Consider the following 23,252-nt stretch of genomic DNA (forward strand, 5'->3'; position numbering starts at 1 on the left):
CTTCAAAGTAACACTCTGTATGTTTAAATCTGATCCTATCTTTTAAAAAAAGAACATTTCCTCATAACAAATGATCAATTTTATAAGATGTTGGTGTGCTCCAAGTTTTCCCATTTGAAAAAATTCAGTTTAGATTCTTTAAATAGAGCGTTGCTATGGAAATAAGCAGAAAGTATATGCTTAAAAACCTGAAAAATATTTTCTTTCCTTGGATACGTACCATTAAATGTAGATTCCCAAAACTTTTATGATTAATATTATTAACAGGTAACTTGACTTTTAATTTTGACTATCATCCAATCTCTAAGTGGATGCAAGAAGTTGGCACACAGTGTTTAATATTGATATAAAGTTCACAAAATCGAACATTTTCCCTTCTTAGTAACCATAGCAACAGTGTTGTTTTATTCATCAAATTTTATCAATATATGATATCAACTTCAGTTCTAACAGAGAAGTACTATTCAAGCTGAGTCCTTTAATTTGTTTCTTGATTAAATGGCAATTTAATTCTTAATGCAGCGAAAAATAATTCACTTTTAAGAACTGGTACTTTGTTTCCATGGTAACACTCCAAAGTAGCAATACCTACCATTAGTGAATACGGAGTGCTTCTCAGCATATTTCAGCATTTCAAATGTATTCAAAATGAACCCTTGGTTACCATTTACTTAGAGATATATTCTAAACAGTTTCTTTACAGTATAAGTAACATGAAGGTGTCATGTTTTTGTGAGAATGGTTTGTTTGCTTTTTCTAAATTTTATTAAGCCAAAGTCAAGATTTAAAGTGACTGAAAATCTCGATTTTTCAAAATTTCCGGTTGTTGCCATAGCAACCGAGACACATAGCAACGAAATTTTGTTTGATATTTATTTCTGGTGTCAAGTACTAAGCATAGGTTAAGTGTCATCAAAATCGGTGACCATGCGTGGCAACGAAGTTCAAGTGGTTACAGAGAATGGCTATTAATTAATTGCAAAGCTGTAATAATGTACTCCAAGGTAGAACACCGAGAGTTCATGAAGGGTCGGCCTTAAAAATGTAAAACATGGATATTTCTGATGAAACCTGAAAGAACCGGATTTTTGCTGGTTATTAATGCACTGCCTTTGCCTGAGGCAAGTCGTGCGGGATTTAATAAGATCCACAGCTTTTATCGTCTGGAAATAAGTTTATATTACTCTCAGGAATATTACTCCAGGAGACGATCAGTCAATCATCCTGATGCAATGCGTTCAGAAAACGTTTGTATGAAAATATGGGGAAATGCAAGTTCATGACTCCACAATAAGCATTTGGGAGGTCACATTGGAAAAATGATTTGTATTTTTTTACTGCATGGAAATTCAATAATTCGGAAAGGATGGTTTTTAATTTAATTTCTTATATTATTTGCATATTTTAGAAGAAATACAGGACAAGGTTCGTATAGAAACTAGGGATGTCAAATCGGTCAATTTTTAATACTCGGTTACTCGGACGTTTTTCCGATCGAGTACCCGGGTACTCGGTAAGAGTCTAAATAAATATGAACAAGTTAATTGATAGCTGTAAAACATAGTAAACTCTTGTAGAAATAAGACCGAAGGTTACCTGCAAATGCGTTGTAACCATTATGACCACTTTGTACCCGACGAAATTTAATTTAACATTTTTTAAAGTTCAATTTATTTATCAGATAAATACGAGAAATAAAATCATAAATGGTTCACTGTGTTTTTGTTTAAAAAATGAATTCTGTTCCGTAATTGTAATGTAACTCTTTGGTGCGTTTGACGTCCAAGTGATAAGTTGTCTGAGCAACATGTACGGAATAAACTTGATCAAGTTATCCTATAAACAGAGCGGATATATACGATCTTCGTACACTTTTCAATTTGATCCTAGATTTTATAGAATTACGATACGGTATGTTGTAGTTTGGAGCAACGATGTACGTAAGATTTTTAAAGCATTTGCCTTCAACCATTTGCATTAATTGGCATGTAATCAAACGCATCCATGTCAACAATCGCACGTGCAATATCGTTTGGCTCTTTCCCCGAGAATTTATGGCTTCTTGGAGATTTAATTTATCAAAATATAGTGGACCTTAAACGATGTTAAATGAAAACAAATAATTAAAGCAAACTAAACATAAGGGTAGAAGACAGTCGAAGGTGAGAAAAGCCAGGTAGGTAGCAGGTGCTTGGTCACTATATAATTACTGTATAAACACTGCCACGCGCGATAACGGTCGTTTAGAGGCTTAGGAATCCGTAATTATTACTGTATGTACAAGTGCAATGAACATTTTACGTTTTAAAACAGATGTTTTAATGCATTAATAAATAAGCTTACAAATATTTAAAAATATACATCCGAGTAACCGAGTACCGATTTTCGTATTCGATACTCAGACGTTCGATCGAGTACCCGGTTAACCGGGTACTCGTTTACATCCCTAATAGAAACCGTACCTTGTTCTTTCATTTCCGTATGTCTTTGGCTTCGTTTTTGTTTGTTTTTTTTTTTTTAAGTAGATAGCATACCACCTTTCGTCACACCTGCTGGTCCTTAGAGTGAGCAGATATTCAATTAAATAGGAACCCTCACATGGACTTCTCAATTTAATTTATTCAAAAAGTAGTAAAGAACATGATCGTTTTTTTAACTGCCGGGTGTTCATATGTTCGAAGAGTTCACCTTGGAACTGTGTCCATTAATGCTTGCAGCCATGGTCATAGCCGCCAATAAACCATCATAAAAACTTGAAATGTGTGTCCGTTTCTTCTTATATTAAATATTTGATTTGGCACCCTTGTAAGCAAATTTTGTCTTTGATAATGGTCGTTCTACAATCGTTAATTAGGTAAACTTAGTTTGTTTACTTGTTTTAAGTCCCTTGGAGAATTTATTCACATACTGCAACACGTGGCCTCGGCTTATACCGGCTTATCTGAGGGGCCAGTCTTTTAGTCCCACATTGTAAATGGAAACCCGCGATGAAGGGATCAACTCCTTAGTCAGTGATTTCATGGCAAGCGCTTTAATCACTGTTCTGCAGTCGAAAGGGAATGTTTCCTCCGCCATGGTACCTGATCCCACTTCTGATGTTTTGGAGGTCCGTGATTGTTCGGCTCCAAATTTGTATTGTTTAATGGACTTTTGAGTCTGAATACTGTTCCTTATCCCCATATATTTCGTTTTAGGTAATATTTATCAAATGCAAAACACTGCATTGTAATTTTTTAAAGAGAATGGTTGATTGTTTGTATATTGTTTAACGTCCCTCTCGAGAATTTTTCACTCATATGGAGACGCCACCACTTGTAAGTGGAGAGCTGCAAATCTTGTCTAATACTCGGCACTCAGGGACATTGAGCAGGGAGGGATCTTTTTCGTGCCACCACCTACTGCGACACGGGACTTATACGGTCTCATCCGAAGGACCGGTCTCCATGTCAACAGTGGGATTCGAACCCGCGACAGGAGGATCAACTCCATACCTCACGACTCTAGAGCAGACGTTCTAACCACTGCGCCACGCGGGCATCTTTAAGAAAACGAGGTATGACGGAAGCATGATTACCATCAAATTTGAGTATCCTATATTTAAGGAATAACTGTCTTAATATTTTTCGATTTCATGATGTGATCAATCGATTGGCTTGCGTGATAATTTGCATAAACGCCAAAGCGTTTATGCATTAAATTATCACGCAAGCCAATCGATTAATCATCGTCATGAAATCGAAAAATCTGATAGTTATTCCTTATATTTACTTGCACTTGATTCCGCCAATCCACGTGCTACAACCCCTGCTTCTGTCTAGCTATTTGTCCCGCCCTGCACGTGATTTTTTTTAACCGCGCCTTTTTGAAGAACCGGTACATTCATGTAGAAATAAAGTACATTAAAACTATTTGTAATTTTATCTAGGACAAAGATAGAGTCGCGAAATTAGGGTTCGATCTTTACATGACGGGTTCGAATTCCAATGTTAAACGCAGAGGCCATTCTTTAGTGTAAGACCTGTGTCATCAATCGCAACTTCTCGGGCCTTTCCGACTAGCGGAAAAACGACCTCGAATGTATATGGTAGTCGCCATGACAACCCTCCTTTTTCACGATCTTTGAAATAAATGCATAGAGACCTTTTATCTGTGGAATATGGAGTTTAGCTTTATTCAATGTAATGACATTACCTAAAATATACCATAGAAGGGACTTCTAACTCCGTCTATCCTATATTTGAATAAACAGGAAATGTATAAAATTTTAACATCCGGTGATGTTAATACATTCGAGGTTGTTTTTCCGACCTCTGACGGAAAGACTCGAGATGATGCGATTGCCTGTGTCATAAGTCAAAGTAGGCGCTGGCACAATAAAGACCCTTCACTACTCAGTAGACCTAAGTGCCAAATATAGGTCTAGATTTGCATCCTCCATCAGCAAGTTGTGCCGTCTCCAAGTTAGTGATTTTTAAAAGGTACGTTACACATTTACAATAGAAGAATTACACGCTTAGTTTGGACTTTCAGTAAGGCGTGGCATTCTCGACGTTACCTAATTAGCTTCTGAAATTTACACAGCTTCCCTTCACTGTTGAAATATACATATGATAGAAATGCAGCCGAATGTCAACTGGTGTAGTAAATAACCAATTAAAAGTTCTCTCACGGCACAGAGATGCATGGGGCATAAGTCGTCTGATCGTTATCAACAACAATTTTAAGTTCCTATGTTATTAATTTCGTAACCAATGAGAATCTACTAGTATTCTCCATTACGTAGCGCCGAGAAAGTCACGCCCTACTGAAAGTCCAAAGATAGGGTAAAATACTCCTAATAAAAATTAAACAACATTGCTAAGATTAGGACTACATCGTAGATACTTTTTTCTCGTAAGTTATTATAATAGTAACTTTGCATTAGTTTCTATTTTCATTTCTGTCAATCACTTTTTATTTGATTTTAAATGATCCATATTCAGATAAGTCAGATACAGAAAAACAAAAGCAATCAATTTTTTAATCTTTATTTTGTTGCATTGTTATTAGAGCAGGATTGTTTGGTTATTATAAAAACAAAACATAATTTGTCTTAACAATTGATCTCTGATTGAATTCTTTAACAGTTGATTTTTTTTATAAAATGATAATAATTCTTAAAAATGATCTTTCAATTTTTATCTATGAACCATTTTACATTTTACATTACTGTTCGATTGATGGTGGATTAAAACCTAAAACTCAGCTATGAACGAAAGACAGTTTTCCACAAGTACTGATTACGGTAGAAAACAATCATGTTATTAAATAAATACAGAAACATAAAAAGGTACTATAAATCAAAACAGTTGTTAAACACTCAACGTTTGCTGCTATACCATGGTTCAGAATATTAAATGTCAACTTCACGGTTTGCCACCCTTATTTCCTTTTTTGTCCTTTCTCCCCCGTTTCCCCTGTTTGCCCCGTTTGGGTTTCTTGTCCTTTTTGGGTTTCTTGTCCTTTTTGGGTTTCTTGTCTTTCTTTTGTTTTTTGTCTTTTCTAGGCTTCTTGTCCTGCTTTGGTTTTTTGGTTTTTTTCTGTTTCTTGTCTTTCTTTCCAGGTCTTGGTGGTGCTTTGGTTGTTGTTACCCCTGGGGGTGGGGGTGGATTTAGCTCTGTTTCCCCCGCAATAGCAACTCCCCCTCCCGATACCATACGTTTATTTCTCAGTGCTGAAAGCAAATTCCTTACTTGTCATCATACATAAAACACGTAAGACAACTACACTTATTGATCTAATTGGGAGTATCATATAAATGATGCAGAAATATTAATGAAAAAGGACCGTGATGTTGAAATAGTTTATAGATAGAATATCAATATATATACCTCGGAGGGCTCCATTATTTTCAGCATTCACCTGCTAAATAAATGATAAAAAATAGATATTTCATTATCTTAAAATTCAATTATTATTCAGAGATGATAGACGTAGTTTTAATAGTAAAGTCATAAGTGTTCGATGTCTTCAAGGCATTCACTCTACACCGTTGAGGTTTGAAATCAAACAGAGAATTAACCGTTCTCTGGATAAAGTTTGAAGTACCAAAATACCGTTTTGGTGGAATTTTTTCGCGCGACACAAATTCAGCAATTTGTCCTTTAAAATTGTATTTCATTTATAGCGGGATTAAATTTTTGCGATTTTAAAGTTCTCTCTAAAGAAGCTATTTCAAATAATACGCAATTTATTTTTTGCAATATTCATTTTAGCGATCTCAACACCGTTGCTAATAATGTCATAATTAAATCCGTGATTAAAATTCAGCTTATATGGTATAGTTGAAATCAGACTCAATATACATGTAAATATATTAAGTAATATGATTTCATTTTTAACATTATCGGGATGTAAATTTGGATTGGTACATGATTAAATTTATCATAAAGCATTTGGACTTTTCGGGGGGGGAGGGGTTATCACATACCAAAATTGCATGCTAGTCCGATAAAAGTCTACTGTACAAGTAATTATATAATTTTATAATTTAAATAAGAAAAACAAATAAATAGAACATATTTACCTGAGGTGAAAATGCCGCTAGGAGGACGCTACACAGCACGAGGAGTGCTGGAATTGTCAGGTGCATCTCCTGAGTAGGTTTTTTGGTGTTATGAAGTAAAAGCTCGATATGGTCTAGGATTTATAGCGAGGTTAATTATGTAAAGAGACTTCAAAATCTCACATTTTTGTTTTTCACTGATAGGCTTTTGTATGAAGGGGGCGGTATTAGCGCCGCTTTCTTGAATAGGTATGATTTAAACCTGAATTAATAAAGCAGATGCGAGTTCTCAATTAACATAACATTTTAATTAATGTCACAAAAAGTTTTGATGGTATACAAGTAGAATTCCATAAAATTTTCCTTTTTGTCTTAAATTTAGGCATTCTGGCAGATGGATATAAAACTCTGATAAATGAATGTCAAATATGGTGCGCTGAACATGGAGTATGTTTTTGTTTTAAATGATTTATATGACAATATTCGCACGAATGTATCTCGTCATACCATGCATGAAAAATGTAGAATTTTACGCACAAAAAATTAAAATACAAAAACAACAACAATAAACAATGGCAAGCAAATGTTTTTATATGTGCAAAACATAGATAAATTTAAACATTAAAAAAACCATTTTCCTTTATTTTTACATGAGTATACTGTAGTACGTATAACTTCATAAACATTTATTTGACTCTTCTAATTTATTTCTGTCTTTCTAAACTGATAGTAAACTACTAAAACTGAGAGTTTGAGGTACATTAGAAATGAATTTACTTCATATTTAACAAATCCCTCAATTTGAATGAACATAGATAATTATTAGATAAAGGCATCTTAGAAAATTGTTTGGTTGCCCTCTCCGGACCGAAAATGACTAAAAGTTGCTGGTGTCAGTTTTTTGTTTTTTTTTTATTTTGCACGTTCACGATATATTCTTTTTTTTATTCCTCTCAACCTGTCAACAAACAATTTTTCCACCTACCTACTGACTGAATAATTTTGCCCCAATTCGGGAGAGGGCAACCAAACATTATTTTTAAAGATGGGATAATTATTAACATTTGAAATATTTTTTATTATAAGACCTTAATATTAATTTAAACCAAATGCATGAAAAATTTCATGAAGGAAATATGCAAAGACAGCGGGTAAGACCGGGAATGACCCTTTCCCTACCTTTTTTTCAGAGATATGTGTTCGCTCTACTCACAATTTAGTATTTATATTGTTTAATTTCTGTGCGTCATCCTCACATTTAGCAGACAAGAAAAAGAAATTCAAAACCTGCTTATGGTAAATGGATGTATATCACTAAAATTTTGCATCAATTTTCTTCATTGCATGTACGTAAAATTAATTTGATATCTTTGCAGCTGGCCAATTCTTCTGATGAAATTTATGCATTAATGTACTTCGCTGTTCCGAACGGCTTCAAAACATCCTGAACACTTGTTGACGAAATTGATCAATGCCAAATCATCTAAATACATGTAAACTTTCTTATTCTAGAATCCATTATAAGAAAATAAATCTAAGTATGTCATTCTAAACAAGAAATGAAATTATGAAGTTTTCAATTCATAAAGTAATAAAATAAAATACTTTTAATGCAACATATGTGTAGAAAGAGTATACTGGTAAATCAAAACCACAAAACAAATGCTGATAAACCCACAAACATACAACAACAAATTCCTTCAGAATTGTGATAACATCAACGTTGTACAAGTTTTAATCAACTAAATCAAATATAAAAACTGAGAGTAGGACAAACAGAGGAAATGCAAGAGATGGAATCAAGTGCCATGAAATAGTAAGCATCCCTTACCGACAGGACCCTCTCATTGTCGACCCTTTGTCGTAAATAAGGAGAGGAAGAATATGTAATTGAAATCTTGCAATTGAATAACGAAGGTAAGTCAGAAATTCAAGCAACGAATAAATATCTTGAAAACATGATAATAACCACTACCTCATAACTTTTGGTTTATACCCATGTAACATCAATTTAATCAGCAAGGCCGAGATATTACCTTATGCAGGATATACGTATTGTTGCATGTTGAATAAATTTAAATCATGCAATTGTTAAAGGAAAAGTTGAATTCATTTCAATCCTCTTAAATTTTAATTTTTACTTGGTCATCAGTACATGTTTACTTTTCAGGAATGTTTTTTAAATATTATAATTATCTTGGTGACAAATGACAAATTTTTTAACCTAATTTTATTGCAAAGGCGATTCTCTTTAATATCGAATTTACAATGTGATGTATTTTTTCGAATGTGTCCTATCATCGTGTTATGACCAGTTAAAACACGTTCAAGTAGACTTAATTCACTGAAATTCAAATCAAAGCATTACCCTTGTGACAAATAAAATATCAAACAATCCCATTAAAATCATTATGATATACATCCCTGTATAATAGGTCGCTTGTATTGCGGGTACATGAACTGGTAATTCCTATCTGTCATTCAAAAATTTACTGACAAATTATCCATGCACTTTATAAATTCTATAGTAATTATAAAAAGCAATTAGAAATGTGCCAGGTTATTCGAACGCTCTTATTCTAACATTTGTACTGTAGAAAAGTAAAAGACACGAGATAGTTGGCGTTAACTGACAGGATCAACCTTGGCGTGTACATTAATTAACAAGATTTAATTAAATTAAGAAGCTACAAACCAGCTTCAACCGGTCTTCATTACAAAAAACTAAAGAGACAAATACTCTTCTGTCAAAACGCCACATTAAAACACCAAATTATGCATGACATTTGTTAACTGGAGCAATGAGTGCTTCTATATATATTTGGAGAGAAATGATTTTTTTTTCTCTCAGGTAATTTTTTCTCTCTCTATCTCAAATCCTTTTAATATAAAGAAGATGTGAAATTGTGTAATCTTATAAAATGATAATATATGATGACAGCTGAATTTCTTATGCATCATGATTTATTTTATATTATTTATATAAGAAGAAGAAATAAAAATAAATATCATACTAAAAAGTCCCTTAAACAATATAATTGAAAAGATACAGCTAAGGTCTTTGAAAACAGGTGGGATCAGGCACCATGAAAGAGTAAGCATTCCCTTAATGATCACTGTGTATTAATGCGGAAATAAAAAAAAAAGACAGTAAGAAGTATGTAATTAAAACTCTTCCGTTAAGCAATAAAAGAATTGCAAGTAACTTGATGAATTCAGAGTCAGAATTTCTTTCCTTAAAAAGTTTGTAAATGACAGAATCATGAAATCAAAGTACAGTCAAATTATTGTCGGCTGCTATAATCTCATAAATTGTGTAAAACTGTCTTATAAAAGGTTTTTTTTAATATTACAGCATTTTTTATGACATTTTATATTTTTTTCTCCTTAATTATTATATCTTTAAATAGTAAAAAAAAAAAGGATTTGCTCAACGAAACAGAAAAAAGTAATTGACAAAATTTGTTACACAAGCCGAACGTGGGTAACATCTTGAATATTATTTTTTAAAAGGGATTTATGCCAAATGTTTTAGGACCTCTCACTACTGATATTGTCTCGTTTTTCCTGAGAAATTCTTTGCATTTTTTTCATTCACTGGAGAGAAAATTCCTTCAGTAGAAAACTGCTTTTCCAAATTTTACTATCAAGACACTAATGGATGATCTGCATTGTGGAAATCAACGGTTACATTTAAACGAAACTAATCTCTTGTGATATATATTGATTGCTTTAGACGTAATTTTTTTTTCAAAAGTGCCAAGGAAATATTTTATTAGTATATATATTTGAACATACATGAGCACGTTTTTATAAAATGGCTTATATATTTTTTGGCAAATTTTACATATTTATGTAATGTATTATGTATTCTTTGTTGTAGGTGTGTGTTTGTCGTCATCCACCCCAATCCCCCTGTCAGTGGACTATTTTTTTTCTTTATCACTTAATTGTCATATTTTTTTGTCATTATTTTGTCTTTATCACTTAATTGTCATATTTTTTATTATCTATTTGATACACCATTACATATATAGCATAACTCTCACTGCGCTGAACAAGAACATGTTATTAGAAAAAAAATGAATAATAGAATTAACTTTTACGCATGCGAAGTAGAAGTTAAATATGTCACTCTGCAGATAATTAGAGGAAGTTAATGTTCACATTAATTGATATAAATCAATGGACGTGAGGATTTCTATTATGGTAACCTAACAACAAAGCTTTACGATGAACGCGATGGCTTCAACTCTTCAACTGTCAATTTCCCTTACTTATGCAGCAAAATTATTATCGTAATATCACCTACATATGCGGTTATGTCTCTCAGCTGATTCAAGCACAAGGGTATATTCTCTGTATGAACAATTTTTAAAATGAGAAAAGTTATCGATCAACAATTTCCTCAAAGGTTGTCATTTCACAAAGTCTATGATAGATATAAAGACCTTGTCAGCAAATACAATCTATCATCAAGTCAAATGCTGACTTTTTCATAATAATATAGTTTAGACAATTTTACAAAATGAATTGTTGACGGATTTTCCCTTTTCCTCGATTATGACAAGGAGCACACGGCGAATATGTTCGGTCTAAAGGGGATGACCATTCCTATATCACACCTCTGATGTTTTAGAGGTCTGTAATTGCTTTGCTCGTAATATGTATTGTTTGAATTGACTTATGAGCTTTACTATTGTTCGTTTTCTCAATTTTCATTGGTAAAATGTTGTAAGTTAGTTACTCTCAAGTATGTCTAAAACAGATTATCTTGTCAGATATCCTAGCAGCTAATGAGCTTTTAAATCTGACATAGCGATCAGTTTTCTGTTTATAACTAAGTATTTATTTTCACTTGTTTGTATAGAAGTGTTGTCAAGATAACCAAGTATTCCAACAATTTGTTGGAATTCCCATGGGTACCAATTGCGCTCCGTTATAAGCAGAATTATTTTTGTATTCATAGGAAGCAGAATTTGTGCAAAATCTTATGCGTGAAAGGAAGAAAACACTTGCTGTGGCCTTCAACTCAACATTTAGATATATCGACGACGTATTGTCAATTAACAATGGTAATTTCCATTTCTATGTTGATACGATATATCCTGGTGAGCTTGAGATAAAAAATACCAAAGAGTCTGACACATCTGTTTCATACTTAGATATTTTAGTTGAAAAGCTGTTAATTGTAATCTAACAACCATGCTCTATGATAAACGTGATGACTTTAACTTTTCTATCGTTAACTTCCCTTACTTATGCAGCAATATACCTTCATCACCTGCATGCGGCGTTTATATATCTCAGTTGATTCGATACGATTCGATTCGGTACATTGATTCTACGAATGAACAATTTATAAATCTAGGTATATTACTGACAAACAAGTTGATGAAACAAGAATATCAGCAGTCTCGTTTAAAGTCATCATTTGGTAAGTTCTTTGGTCGATACAATGACCTTGTCAGCAAATACAATTTGTCGTTGAGTCAAATGCTGACTGACGTTTTTCATGTAAATGTAATTGTTAGTCCATTATTTATACACTGAATTGAAGACCGTGTTTGCTCTGCTCCTATTTTGTATTATTTTAGGGACTTTGATATTGAATACTTATCCTTATCTTCATATCCTTCATGTTCTAAAAATGTATTAGTATTTCAATCTACCATTAGATGGAGTAATTGTACTTCATCCACTATATAGTTTACAATCATATTACATGTATATTATGTCTTTACCGCTTTTATTTCCAAGTATATTATGAAACTATAAGTAACCGATACAATTCTGTCCTAAGTGATAGGATTGCCTCCCTCATTTTCTCACTGTATCGCACAGGTCGCTCCACGCGAATTACTTCCCTTGATAACAGTGACATAAAAATACTTGATGAACATAATGTTGCACTTTTAACACCTGCGCCATCAAAATAATGTTATTTCTTTCGTGGGAATGATCGGTTTAATATTTGATCTGAGCCAGACATTGGTTACCTCTGTTTAGCATCTGTTTTTACTTATTTTTCACGCAGTTGTCCAACTACAAATTGTCTAACTTAGACAAAAGTATTCTCTAAGTGACTCTGAACATGACGAGCCCGTAATTTTATTAATTTCTATAGGGAGTCAACATACGCCCTCAATATGCAACAATCAGGTCATTCCCTTATATAAAAAAGAAGACCCTCTGTTAAAAAGTAATTATAGACCTGTTAGTAGTATTTTACCAACTGTGTCAAAGGTTTTTGAGAAGGTTTTATGTGTACAACTTTCTGACTATTTTGATGGTATTTTTAACAATGCACTTTGTGCATTTAGAAAACGTCATGGATGCCAAACTACACTACTGCGACTCCTTGAAGACTGGAAAATGGCTTTAGATCAGAACTTACATGTTGCTTCTATTTTAATGGACCTTTCTAAGGCTTTTGATTGTTTGCCACATGACATATTATTAAGTAAACTTTCTGCATATGGTTTATCTCCAAATTCTGTCTCCATTCTAGGAAGCTACTTGTCTGAGCGCTTTCAGCAAGTGAAACTTCAGGGAGTTGTCAGTAGTCGGGTTTGGTATTAAAAAGGGAGCACCACAAGGTTCCATCCTTGGATACTCTTCAATGTTTTTATAAATGACATTTTTTATTTCATTAAGAATGGGTCTTTATATAATTATGCAGATGATAATACTTTAGCGTACTGGCATAAGGATTTTGACACTCTGATAAATACTTTACAAGATGAAATTTCTGTATTATTGAAATGGTTTAAAGAAAACTGTATGCAAGCCAATCCATCTAAATTTCAAGCAATTGCCTTGGGTAAGAAAACTTTTGATAAGAACCCAGTATTTAAAATTGATGGTGTAGAGATTTTGTGTAATGAGACTGTCAAATTATTGGGAATTGATATTGATTTTATGCTCAAATTTGATGTCCATCTTAGTAATATCTGCAAAAAAGCTGCCCAACAATTAAACGTTTTAAAACGCATTGGCTCAGTATTAACTCGGGCAAACAAAATTACAATATTTTATAGTTTTATTTTGTCAAATTTTAATTTCTGTCCTCTTGTATGGCACTTCTGTTCCAAGAAAAATACCAGGAAAATTGAAAAAATTCAAGAAAGATCTTTACGTTTTATTTATGAAGATTTGGAGAGTAGCTATGAGTCATTACTACATAAGGCAAAATTACCATCATTAGAGATAAGAAGAATGAGTAGCATGGCTCTGGAATGTTTTAAGATTTTACATGACCTTTCTCCTAGATGTCTGTCAGACTTAGTGAGTTTTAAGAAAGTGACATACAATTTTAGATATTCAAACATTTTAGAAATACCCAAAGTGAAAACTACATCATATGGCAAAATGTCTTTTAGATATGCAGCACCAGTTTTATGGAACTCCTTAACTGAACATTTTAAATGTCAAATCAATTTTTTACAGTTTAAATCTATGATTGCCTCTTGGAGTGGTAAGGACTGTGAGTGTACAGCCTGCTCCACTTGGAAAGTTGTGTCCTTTTGTTTGTGTGTCTGTGCATGTGTGTCAATCTTTTCTTTTTTTTTTTTTTTTTTGTTTCCTCCTGTTATGTTCTTTTTATGTCTCTGTCGATGTACTGCTTACGTGTCTGTAATGGTGTGACGTATATATGCATATCTGTTGCTTTCTCTATGCATCTGTGCTATATTGTTTATGTGTCTGTACATGTGTGTTTTTATATGTATCTTTAACTGACAATATGCTTTAAATTAGACTGTGTATTGTTGCAAGTAATTCTATGTTTATATAGTGCTGCATGTTTTCATTGTTTTACTGTTATGTATAATTATGTTAAAAATGTCAGTCAAAAGCTCATTAGAGCTTGTGTTACTTTTTAACTACTATACTGACTTTAAATAAAGCTTATCTTATCTTATCTTATCTTATCACATCAACATTTAAATAAAATGTGATATTTACTGTGTACCCCAAAACACTTCGACTCTTTCTAATATTTTTTTTGTGATTGGAAATCATTTGATATTTTGCGATTCAAATTTAGAAATGTACATAACCCAAACTACAATGGACAAATACACATTGTGAAAACTACATGTTTTCATCATGTTAATATATGTAACTCTGACCTTAAAAAAAGGGGGGGGTACATCTTTAGAGATTTTTAGAAGAGGGGGGTATTTTAACATTTGAGATTGAATTCTTGAATAAACCTCAATTAGCAAAAGGTATATATCCCCAGTAGAATAAATTTTACAGAAAAAAGATATGTTATAAAAAATATCTCTTTACTAAATTTTCCGCAAGAAATAGTTTTTATTTAAACATTTGTTAGTCATCATAGCCTTTTTAATAAGGTTTGCTTATTTGTTTGATATAATAATTTGTACTTTAGTATAAGTAATAAGGTTTAATTATAAATATTTTGCATAACATTTTGAAATATCATTAGATAAAATATGTTTATGCAATATCATATGAATATTTTAATCAAAATGGTATTGATTGTATTCGAAGAAAAGTAGATATTAAAATAATAGTTCAAAATGCTCATAAGATCTTACAGAAGATAATAAACAACAGCCCAACAAGGAAAGCAAAACACTTCAACAAATGAAAAAGTAATCAAAATAAAAGTAAGCACGTGCACTGCTTTAATCAGAGTGAATTTTACATAATACAACTACAATAAAAAGTAATTAAAAAGTAAGAGCACTGTTTTAATACAAATGAATAATTTTACATAATATAAAGTTAATAAACCTAAATTTATATTAGACTTCTTCTAGACAAGTTTTATGAAAAATTACATGATTGTTAAATTATACACAGAACAACACATTAAAAATCATTAAAAACATATATTATGTAAATTATTGTCTATAGCGCAACAAATTAAGGTAACAAACACTAGAGATGGAGGTATTTGGATTTCTCTTATTGATATTCAATTCCTTATATCGAATAAATCAGCTATGTACGTCAATAAACTGCACAGATACGTCTACTTGGCATATTTTCGAAGAAGGATGTGTATCAACCAGGCGCAGGAGAAGAACCGTTTACTCCAACTGTACCTGTTGTCATTACACCCTGCTTTGTTAGGATGTCTTGCTGTTTAATTTGTTGGATTAGACTTGTTTCCTCTTCTTTGTCCTCTTTTTCCCTTGCGCTTTTTTTCTACCCATGTCTGATTTCTTTGGTCCTTGGCCGGATTTTGTCCTCTTTTCCTTTTTGGGTCCGCCTCTTTGTTTGTTGGTCTTGTCCTTCCGTTTGGAGTTTGATATTGGTTTTGGTGTTGTCACACGAGTGGCCGGGTCTGGGGGTAAAAGTGGTCCTAGAATACCTTCCTCGGGAGGGTCCTCATTGATCATACGCTTCTGTCTCAAGGCTTTAAGTACATAAAAATATATAAATTCAATGATAATATACATGTACGCTTCTGTCTCAAGGCTTTAAGGACATAAAATAAATAAATTCAATGATAATATATATATGTACGCTTTCATAAAATATAATAATGTACTGCATTTATGAAACGTGTAAAGTTAAGGTTAAGATTTTTTTGCCTACATTTTCTTTTTGTTTTCAATTATGAAATACTAAATGACTCAAAAAGACAAGACGAGAATTAAGTGTATAACAATAAAGAAAATCTACCTCTGGTTTCTCTTATATTGGATTCTGCATCAATCTGTGTAAAAAAAAATCAAATGATTATTTTAAACACATTCTTTTTGCAATGTACAAACAGTGCGACATTTAACTCCGGACACGACATTTGTCCGGAGTTTCGCCAACCACTTTTCCAAAGATATGTGGAAAGAACACTATTATGTCATATGTGGACACAATCTTGTCACAAATCATATTTGCATTTTCATATTTTCTGTATTAAGTACGTGGATACCAAAATAATGCCTAATTATTCTAACCCATTTTAAAATTCTTCTTATTTTCAAATTTACTTTTAGAAACTGTAGTTTCTCTTTTTTTATTAAATTATTTTTTTTCAAATTCGAACAAATTGTAAAAAGCTATAAAAATACAACTCTTCAAAAGCACATCATCTAAAAATCGCTTCTATTTTCAATAGTTAAAATTGCACATAAAATCATCATAAGGAAAATAATCAATATCAATTGGCTTTTACCTGCTTTAAAAGTTCTGTGTGGATCTGTGAAAATGTATAAGAATCTACGAGGAGGCTGCAACACAGAACAAGTAGTAGAGGAACCGCCCGCATCTTTTGAGGTTGTGTTTGTTACTGATAACCTTAGGTGTCATATTTATAAGGAACTTAATTATGTACATAGTTTTGTCCAAAACTTCCATCACTGACAGAGCTAGCCCAGACTGGGAGGAACTTCTTGACAAGGTCAAGAACAACTCAGGTGAGGAAATTAACATAAGTCAAAAAGTACTGGAAAACCAGTTGGAACTAGTTGTAACAAGATTTTTAGCATGTGATAGTGGTATGAAAATTTTATTTATGAAAGCATAAAGTGATAAAATTTTGAAGATGTTAAAAGAAGATAATATTTAGATTAAAAACACAGTCTTATACATAAAGGATTAAATCATAGACAACAAGAAAACATTGATGTAACCATCAACTGTCGCCCGGGAAATATATAAAGTAAACAATGAAAATGAGTTTGATCAACAAACCGTTTCTTCAAAAATAGTGAAAAGGCATGCGTCTAATTGATGGAGACGATAGTAGCGAATATTTTGAAAACTTGAAATCAATCAAAAACGATACCATTAAACTTTATCAATTCCTCAAGTAAATGTTGGCTGCATAAAATATAAATTGAAGTTAGACACACGCATTATTTATATTTAAAAATGTATTCATTTTCAATCTTGGAATATAAAACACGAACTGTGCAGAGTACATTTTTATCAGAGAAGTAAAATTCGATAAAAAAAGGGACCTGTCGTTTTTTCGAAAGTTAATGATAAGCAACTTTATATATCAAATATGAAAAACATATATATTTTTACAGATTCACTTTATGGAAGTAAATATATTATGTATCTCGTAATTTATGAACGGAAAGAATATTCTGATTAACAATCTTTTCAATGTTTAGAAAAACTTTAATTCTAAATAACGACTCCCACCCCAATCCCCATATACCACCACTTAAACTTATATGTATAGAGCAGCCCGGTCCTCCAGGCTGCAATAAAGCAATTCAGGGTGACCTGTCCTTTTTTAAAGACAGAAAAAGGACAAAGCATCATCAATAGATAAATCAAAGAAAAACAGACAAATTTCACTTTGACTTCTCTATTTTATCAAATACACTGAACCAAACTTCTAAGTGTTCACCTAACATTTTTGAAGTTTAAGAGAACAAATGCAAACAATAAATAATTTCATTTATTCCTGATTAATGATGCATATTTAAGTTGAATGTTGCATAAATTTCATGTAAGTATCTCGACAGAATTTTTAGCAAAGTGTCAAGGAAACGAAGTACCCTCAAAATGAAAATTCAAACAAAAAAGCTCTATGGAGTAAGACCACCATTCGCTCTAATTACTACAAGACTGTAATTACAGTTGAATACCATGAACCCCTGAATAGGAGATTGACCCATCTGCTGCCACACCTACTGTCTAGATCCTTCCAAACCATTGAAATTGCGTGGAAAAGGGGGGGGGGACATTTCTTATAAAATCCCAATTTTGTTTAATGGGATTCAGATCCTGGATTTGAGAGTGTAGCATCACACAGAGGCCTTTTGGTCAATATCCTAGGGTATTTAGCACGTAAGTGACCTCTTGAAGGATAATTCAGACTGCTTGAGCTGAAAATAGACCGTCACTAGCAACGATTTCTTATCATTTTCGTACGATTGAAATTGTTTGTGTTCATGTTTCTAAGATTGTTTCGCAACAATTTAACACTTTTTTAACATGGTGTGACGCGAAAATTTGGCCTAGGACGAAAATTAAGGTCACTTTCGGTTTGGTTAAATTTTGTCAAAAACTTTTTAATTGTGATAAATTGGTGATGAAAAAGACGCACAGCCTATAGAAAAATGTGTTTAAATGGGTTTTGATACTGGTTGTTAATTTTTAAAAATAATATCAAGTACAATTAAGCACTAAAACAAAAGTGAGTAAAACGTGCTGCAAAGATTTTCCAGATATCAACATACCAACGACTCTACCTTCCATCTCAATGGTCATTTTGCCAATGTTTTATGTTCTTTAGTAAAACCATTTTTTAAAATTTGATAATGATCACAAAAAGATACTAATTACACAAAACTCGTGCTGCAAAGTACACTTTTGTTATTTTATATATTGGTTTTCATCAGTGATATTTGATTTTCTTTAAATAATTGTTGAGAACACTCATTTGTTGTAATAATTTGAAAATATCACAATTCTATACAGTAGTTTTTAAATAAATACATTTATTAAAGTGAACACTTAGAAGTTTTGTTGAGTGTATATCATTTCTCATGTATGTCTCGTTAAAAGTTATCATTTTATAAGTTCTATGATGGATACAATAACCTTGTAATTAATGCTGGTAGGATCAGGTGCCAGGGAGGAAAAAAGCATTCCTATTAATCGGCCAGATTTGAGTTCCATGCATATTAATTGAAAGGACAGTTGTCCATGATTTTAAAAAAGCTCTTCTTTATTTTGTTACGAGAAATGTTTAATTTGTATGAAAACTGCACTTTTGATAGTGTTAATTTTGTAAGAATATTGTGATTTGTATTGTTCTAAAAGTTTATATATAACTTAAAGAACATTTTATCTGCGCCTCTTTAAGAATATATTCACAGCTCTTCAAATTTTTGCGGTGTAAATCTAAGAGATTTGCTGGAATACTTACTGGAACCTGGAATGTATCTTTGGTTGTAAGGATTTTATGAAGTTATGGAATATAGTATAGGTATGGTAAACTACCATCGTGTGTAATTATTGCTTTTTTGGACAAAGGTAACTGTGATCTGTTTTTTGGGGGAAATCAATACTAAGTCTGACCACAAGGGAACATTCCTCAAAGGAAGACCATTAATATGCTTGGCGACACACTTTTTATATGTCAAAGTGGACAGTCCAGATAGATTAGTAATTATCAATCAAAGCCGATTCTAATAAGTCATATTCACAGGTAAGTTAACTATTTTACTCTGCATAACCCATATACTCTGAGTGATTTTAATTTTAACATTATTAAACAATAGCAAGGAAACATTTGAATTCAGTCCGTTTTGAATTTCTAAAACTTTTAAAATTTTCGATTTAGTTTCAAAGATGCGACAAGTTCTATTTTTGGTTTTCCTCTTCCTACATATCGATGCAGTGAACATGTTACTAATCGAGAAGGTAAATTAAGATCCCTGAAGTAATAAAAGTAAACAAAATGACAATTAATTTTTATTGAACATTTTTAAAACTATTTTTCTTCAAAAATAGTAAAAATGTAGTCACCTCCTATTTTTTGTGTCTAATAATATAAAGTATATTTGCAAAGATCAACGTTCTGAACATTTCATTAAAAAACTTTATGATTATTTAATAAAAATAATAATTCAGATAGATAAAGTCGACATTGGAACACCAGATCCTTCGAATTTATATTATCTGAATGATGGCCGAAAATTTTCAAAACTTAGTGGAGTGATTAAACAGATATTAAGGACCAAGAAAGAAGATGAGGTACGTATAATGAATTTCTACTTAGCAATGTCATAACAAAGGTTTGTTAATTGTCTTTTTATGTTCGTGGTCAAGGAAAAAATGTATTCACCAACCAAGTTAATAAGATAATATTACAAGGTATACAAACGGAACGTAACACAATAATGTTTGTATTTTTGTCACCTGTTTTTTGTGTGAGAGATGATTAGAGTGCAGAAAAGGGCGACTTAGTTAAACGCATGATTACATATTGCTAAGAACAGGAAAGTCAGGATTCCCTTGAAATATGCGTATATGAAAGAAGAAAATATCTTCTCAACTTTTCTTGAAGAAGAGATATACATTGATCAAGCTAAAGTAAATCAAAGTATTTCTTGCAAAATTAATAATGTTCTTTTCTCATTTTGTTCTAGGAACTCAATCACCTCATTATAAAAAAAAAAGTTGTACATGTACTTTGTTTAAGTGCATATAAAGTATATTTCAACCATAATATCAATCCTCGTTAGTGCAACATATAGTTCTACAAAAATAACGATATATATACCTGTCTAAAATAAATATACGGGAAAATGATAAGAATTTGTAGAAGTGATAGATGTCAAAAAGACTTGAAACAATACAAATCTGTATAAAGAAGGCATAAACACTGACCCCGAAAACTCCAGATGTGGGATTTGGTGTCAAAGTGGAGTAAGCATCCACTGTTGTTAGGTCACCAAACATTGTAACGAGCATTACGAGTAGAATTTACTAAATGTGACTATAGACGAGATTTTTTTAAACCCTGTTATATCAATTTATCTTTCAATAGCCTGCCTCGGTTAAATGATGTACTCGGAGCTTACTCTTGAGTTTCAAAGAAGTTTGAAGGTGTACATTTCATTTTTATTGAAAAATGAATAATTCTTCCTGTCTGAAACAAGGTCAAATTTTTCGTTGGCTTTTCTTAAAATTTGTATTGTTTATTTGAACTTTTGAGCTTGATTTTTATCCATTACCTTCACATATTATTGTCGTTTATAAAGTTTATGTATTTTTCGTCAATGCTGCTTCCATTTATCATCTTAAAAGTATTTTATTGTATAAAGGTATATAGCAAGTGCTAGTGATCATTAAGAGTGAAAAAGTGCATAAAAAATTATTTCACCAAAATGTTTTCCCCGATTATATTAACGGTATTTGTAAAGTGCTAATAGCGAATAAAAATTTGTTTTTAATAAAGAAATATTTAAAAAAAACGAATTAGAATAACAAAAAATCAGCATGTACAATTAATGTAATTTAATGAAAAATGCATAATTCCGATTTGTTGATACAGTTATGGCACTATAGTCGACAGTTTTCGCTTAGGTAAATTACATGTAAAAAGAATTATTTTTTCTTAAATTATCCAAGAAACATTTCAGGAGGACACACATACGAAGACAGACTGCCGTGTAAACTTTTCTTACTAGTAATTTAAGAAAAATAATTTTCATCCACCCCGCCAGAACTTCTATAGCAAACGTACTATAAGGTTTGAAAAATAAGTAGTACATGTTTTACTATGGATAGCTTTCATCTGTAAGTCTCAAGTTTCTGGATAACACTTTTCTTTTCTGACTTTCAAAAACGATGTTATGTCCCTGCTTTTTATAAAGTCAAGTTCAACTATCATTCAACTCCTGTACATAAGATGTGTTTTCAAATCATTTCCTTCTTACAATCAAACAGTGTTCTCGTTCTTAACACTCTGGTGTTATGTACATGTAGTTATCTTTACCTTATCAAGTCGTGAACTTTGCTGCAGGAAATGGTAACATTTTGAATTATCTTAGACCTCATACATCTACATGCGATATGTTTTTATTTTCCACATCATTTTACATCTTTTCGATCGATGAACAGTTCGATTATAATATTTCTATATATACTCTTCCTAAATGCAGAAATCATTCCTGGAAAAGAAATATCTTTTGTCTTATCCTTATAATGCACGGAAAACATTGGATTCGAGAAAAAGTTTACTTGCGATACTGAATGACGATAACAAATATTTCATAACTTCACAAATTGTAAACAGGTCAAAATAAAACAGACTCTTAAAAACAGATCTAGGAGGACCAGATACCTGGGAAGAGTAAGCATTCCCTATCGATCGGTCACATTTGCTTACTCTGTATGTTCTGTTTGGTATTGTCAAAATACGGCCTTAGATACTAACACCGACGCGAAGGTAAGGCCGGGGTGTGTGTATGGCATGTTTATTTCAGATTTGTGGCAGTGAGCAAACACGCCACATGAATGTCATTAAAAAGTATGAAAAAGATCGCCAAATTTTTTAAAGATGACACACCTATTGTTAGGCCATTTCTTTTTAAAAATACCAAATTTGACCACTGACTTCGTTTTTGTTTTACCAATACAGAGAGGTATGGCAAGCTAGTTTCATTAAAGAATGAGCAAAATATAGTTTTACAGTTGATAAACTAGGTTAATAAACTGTAAACTATAGTTTACGAACCCTTAAGTATAGTTAACGATTCGTTAACTAAAGTTTTCATCCGTAAAACTATATTTAACGGTTGTATAAAACTATAGTTTACGACTGCTTATCTAAGTTTCCCTGTCTCTAATTAAACGTTAACGATAGATTTTGTTGATAAACAGATTCACACCTGTAAACTATCATTTACATTCGTGAACTATACTTAAGAGATATTATATATAGTTTCACAAATCGTGAAACTATATTTATCAGATCAACTAAATTTATATAATAGTGTTGCATTATGCATGTACTATGCCTAAATAGTAGGCAGGGTTTGACACATGGTGCACGAGCCGGAGGCGAGTGCACTATGTGTCAAACCCTGCCTACTATTTAGGCTTGTGACATGACCCGGTGAGTTTTCCTTTGAAGTCAAGCATACTGTAACTGCGATACAGAACACTTTTTGTGGGCGTTTCTTATGCAAATGAGCAGAAACTGTACTGTATCTGCAAAATATCAACGATACAGTACGGTTTATATTTAGCGGTG

The 23,252-nt window shown here is 32.1% G+C and overlaps 2 protein-coding genes across 3 annotated transcripts; both read right to left on the reverse strand.

Moving 5' to 3' along the window:
- Positions 1–5,011: 5,011 nt before the first annotated feature.
- On the reverse strand, positions 5,012–6,668 carry LOC134255657 (uncharacterized). Of its 2 annotated transcripts, none has more exons than XM_062738180.1 (3): positions 6,566–6,668; positions 5,871–5,901; positions 5,012–5,713 (listed from the first exon to the last, which is right to left on the reverse strand). In XM_062738180.1, the coding sequence occupies exons 1-3, from the start codon at positions 6,629–6,631 to the stop codon at positions 5,406–5,408; spliced, it is 405 nt and encodes a 134-aa protein (XP_062594164.1). In that variant the 5' UTR covers positions 6,632–6,668; the 3' UTR covers positions 5,012–5,405. The 2 variants fall into 2 exon arrangements, with proteins under 2 accessions (XP_062594164.1, XP_062594163.1); XM_062738179.1 differs by having other exon boundaries at positions 5,871–5,904.
- Positions 6,669–15,183: 8,515 nt separating this feature from the next.
- On the reverse strand, positions 15,184–16,830 carry LOC134255659 (uncharacterized). The gene is made up of 3 exons (XM_062738182.1): positions 16,701–16,830; positions 16,208–16,241; positions 15,184–15,938 (listed from the first exon to the last, which is right to left on the reverse strand). The coding sequence occupies exons 1-3, from the start codon at positions 16,791–16,793 to the stop codon at positions 15,679–15,681; spliced, it is 387 nt and encodes a 128-aa protein (XP_062594166.1). The 5' UTR covers positions 16,794–16,830; the 3' UTR covers positions 15,184–15,678.
- Positions 16,831–23,252: the final 6,422 nt, after the last annotated feature.

Source organism: Saccostrea cucullata, unplaced genomic scaffold, assembly GCF_032062105.1.
Source record: "Saccostrea cucullata isolate Sc308-1 unplaced genomic scaffold, CSIRO_AGI_Scuc_v1 ctg5290, whole genome shotgun sequence".
Lineage (NCBI taxonomy): Eukaryota > Metazoa > Mollusca > Bivalvia > Ostreida > Ostreidae > Saccostrea > Saccostrea cuccullata.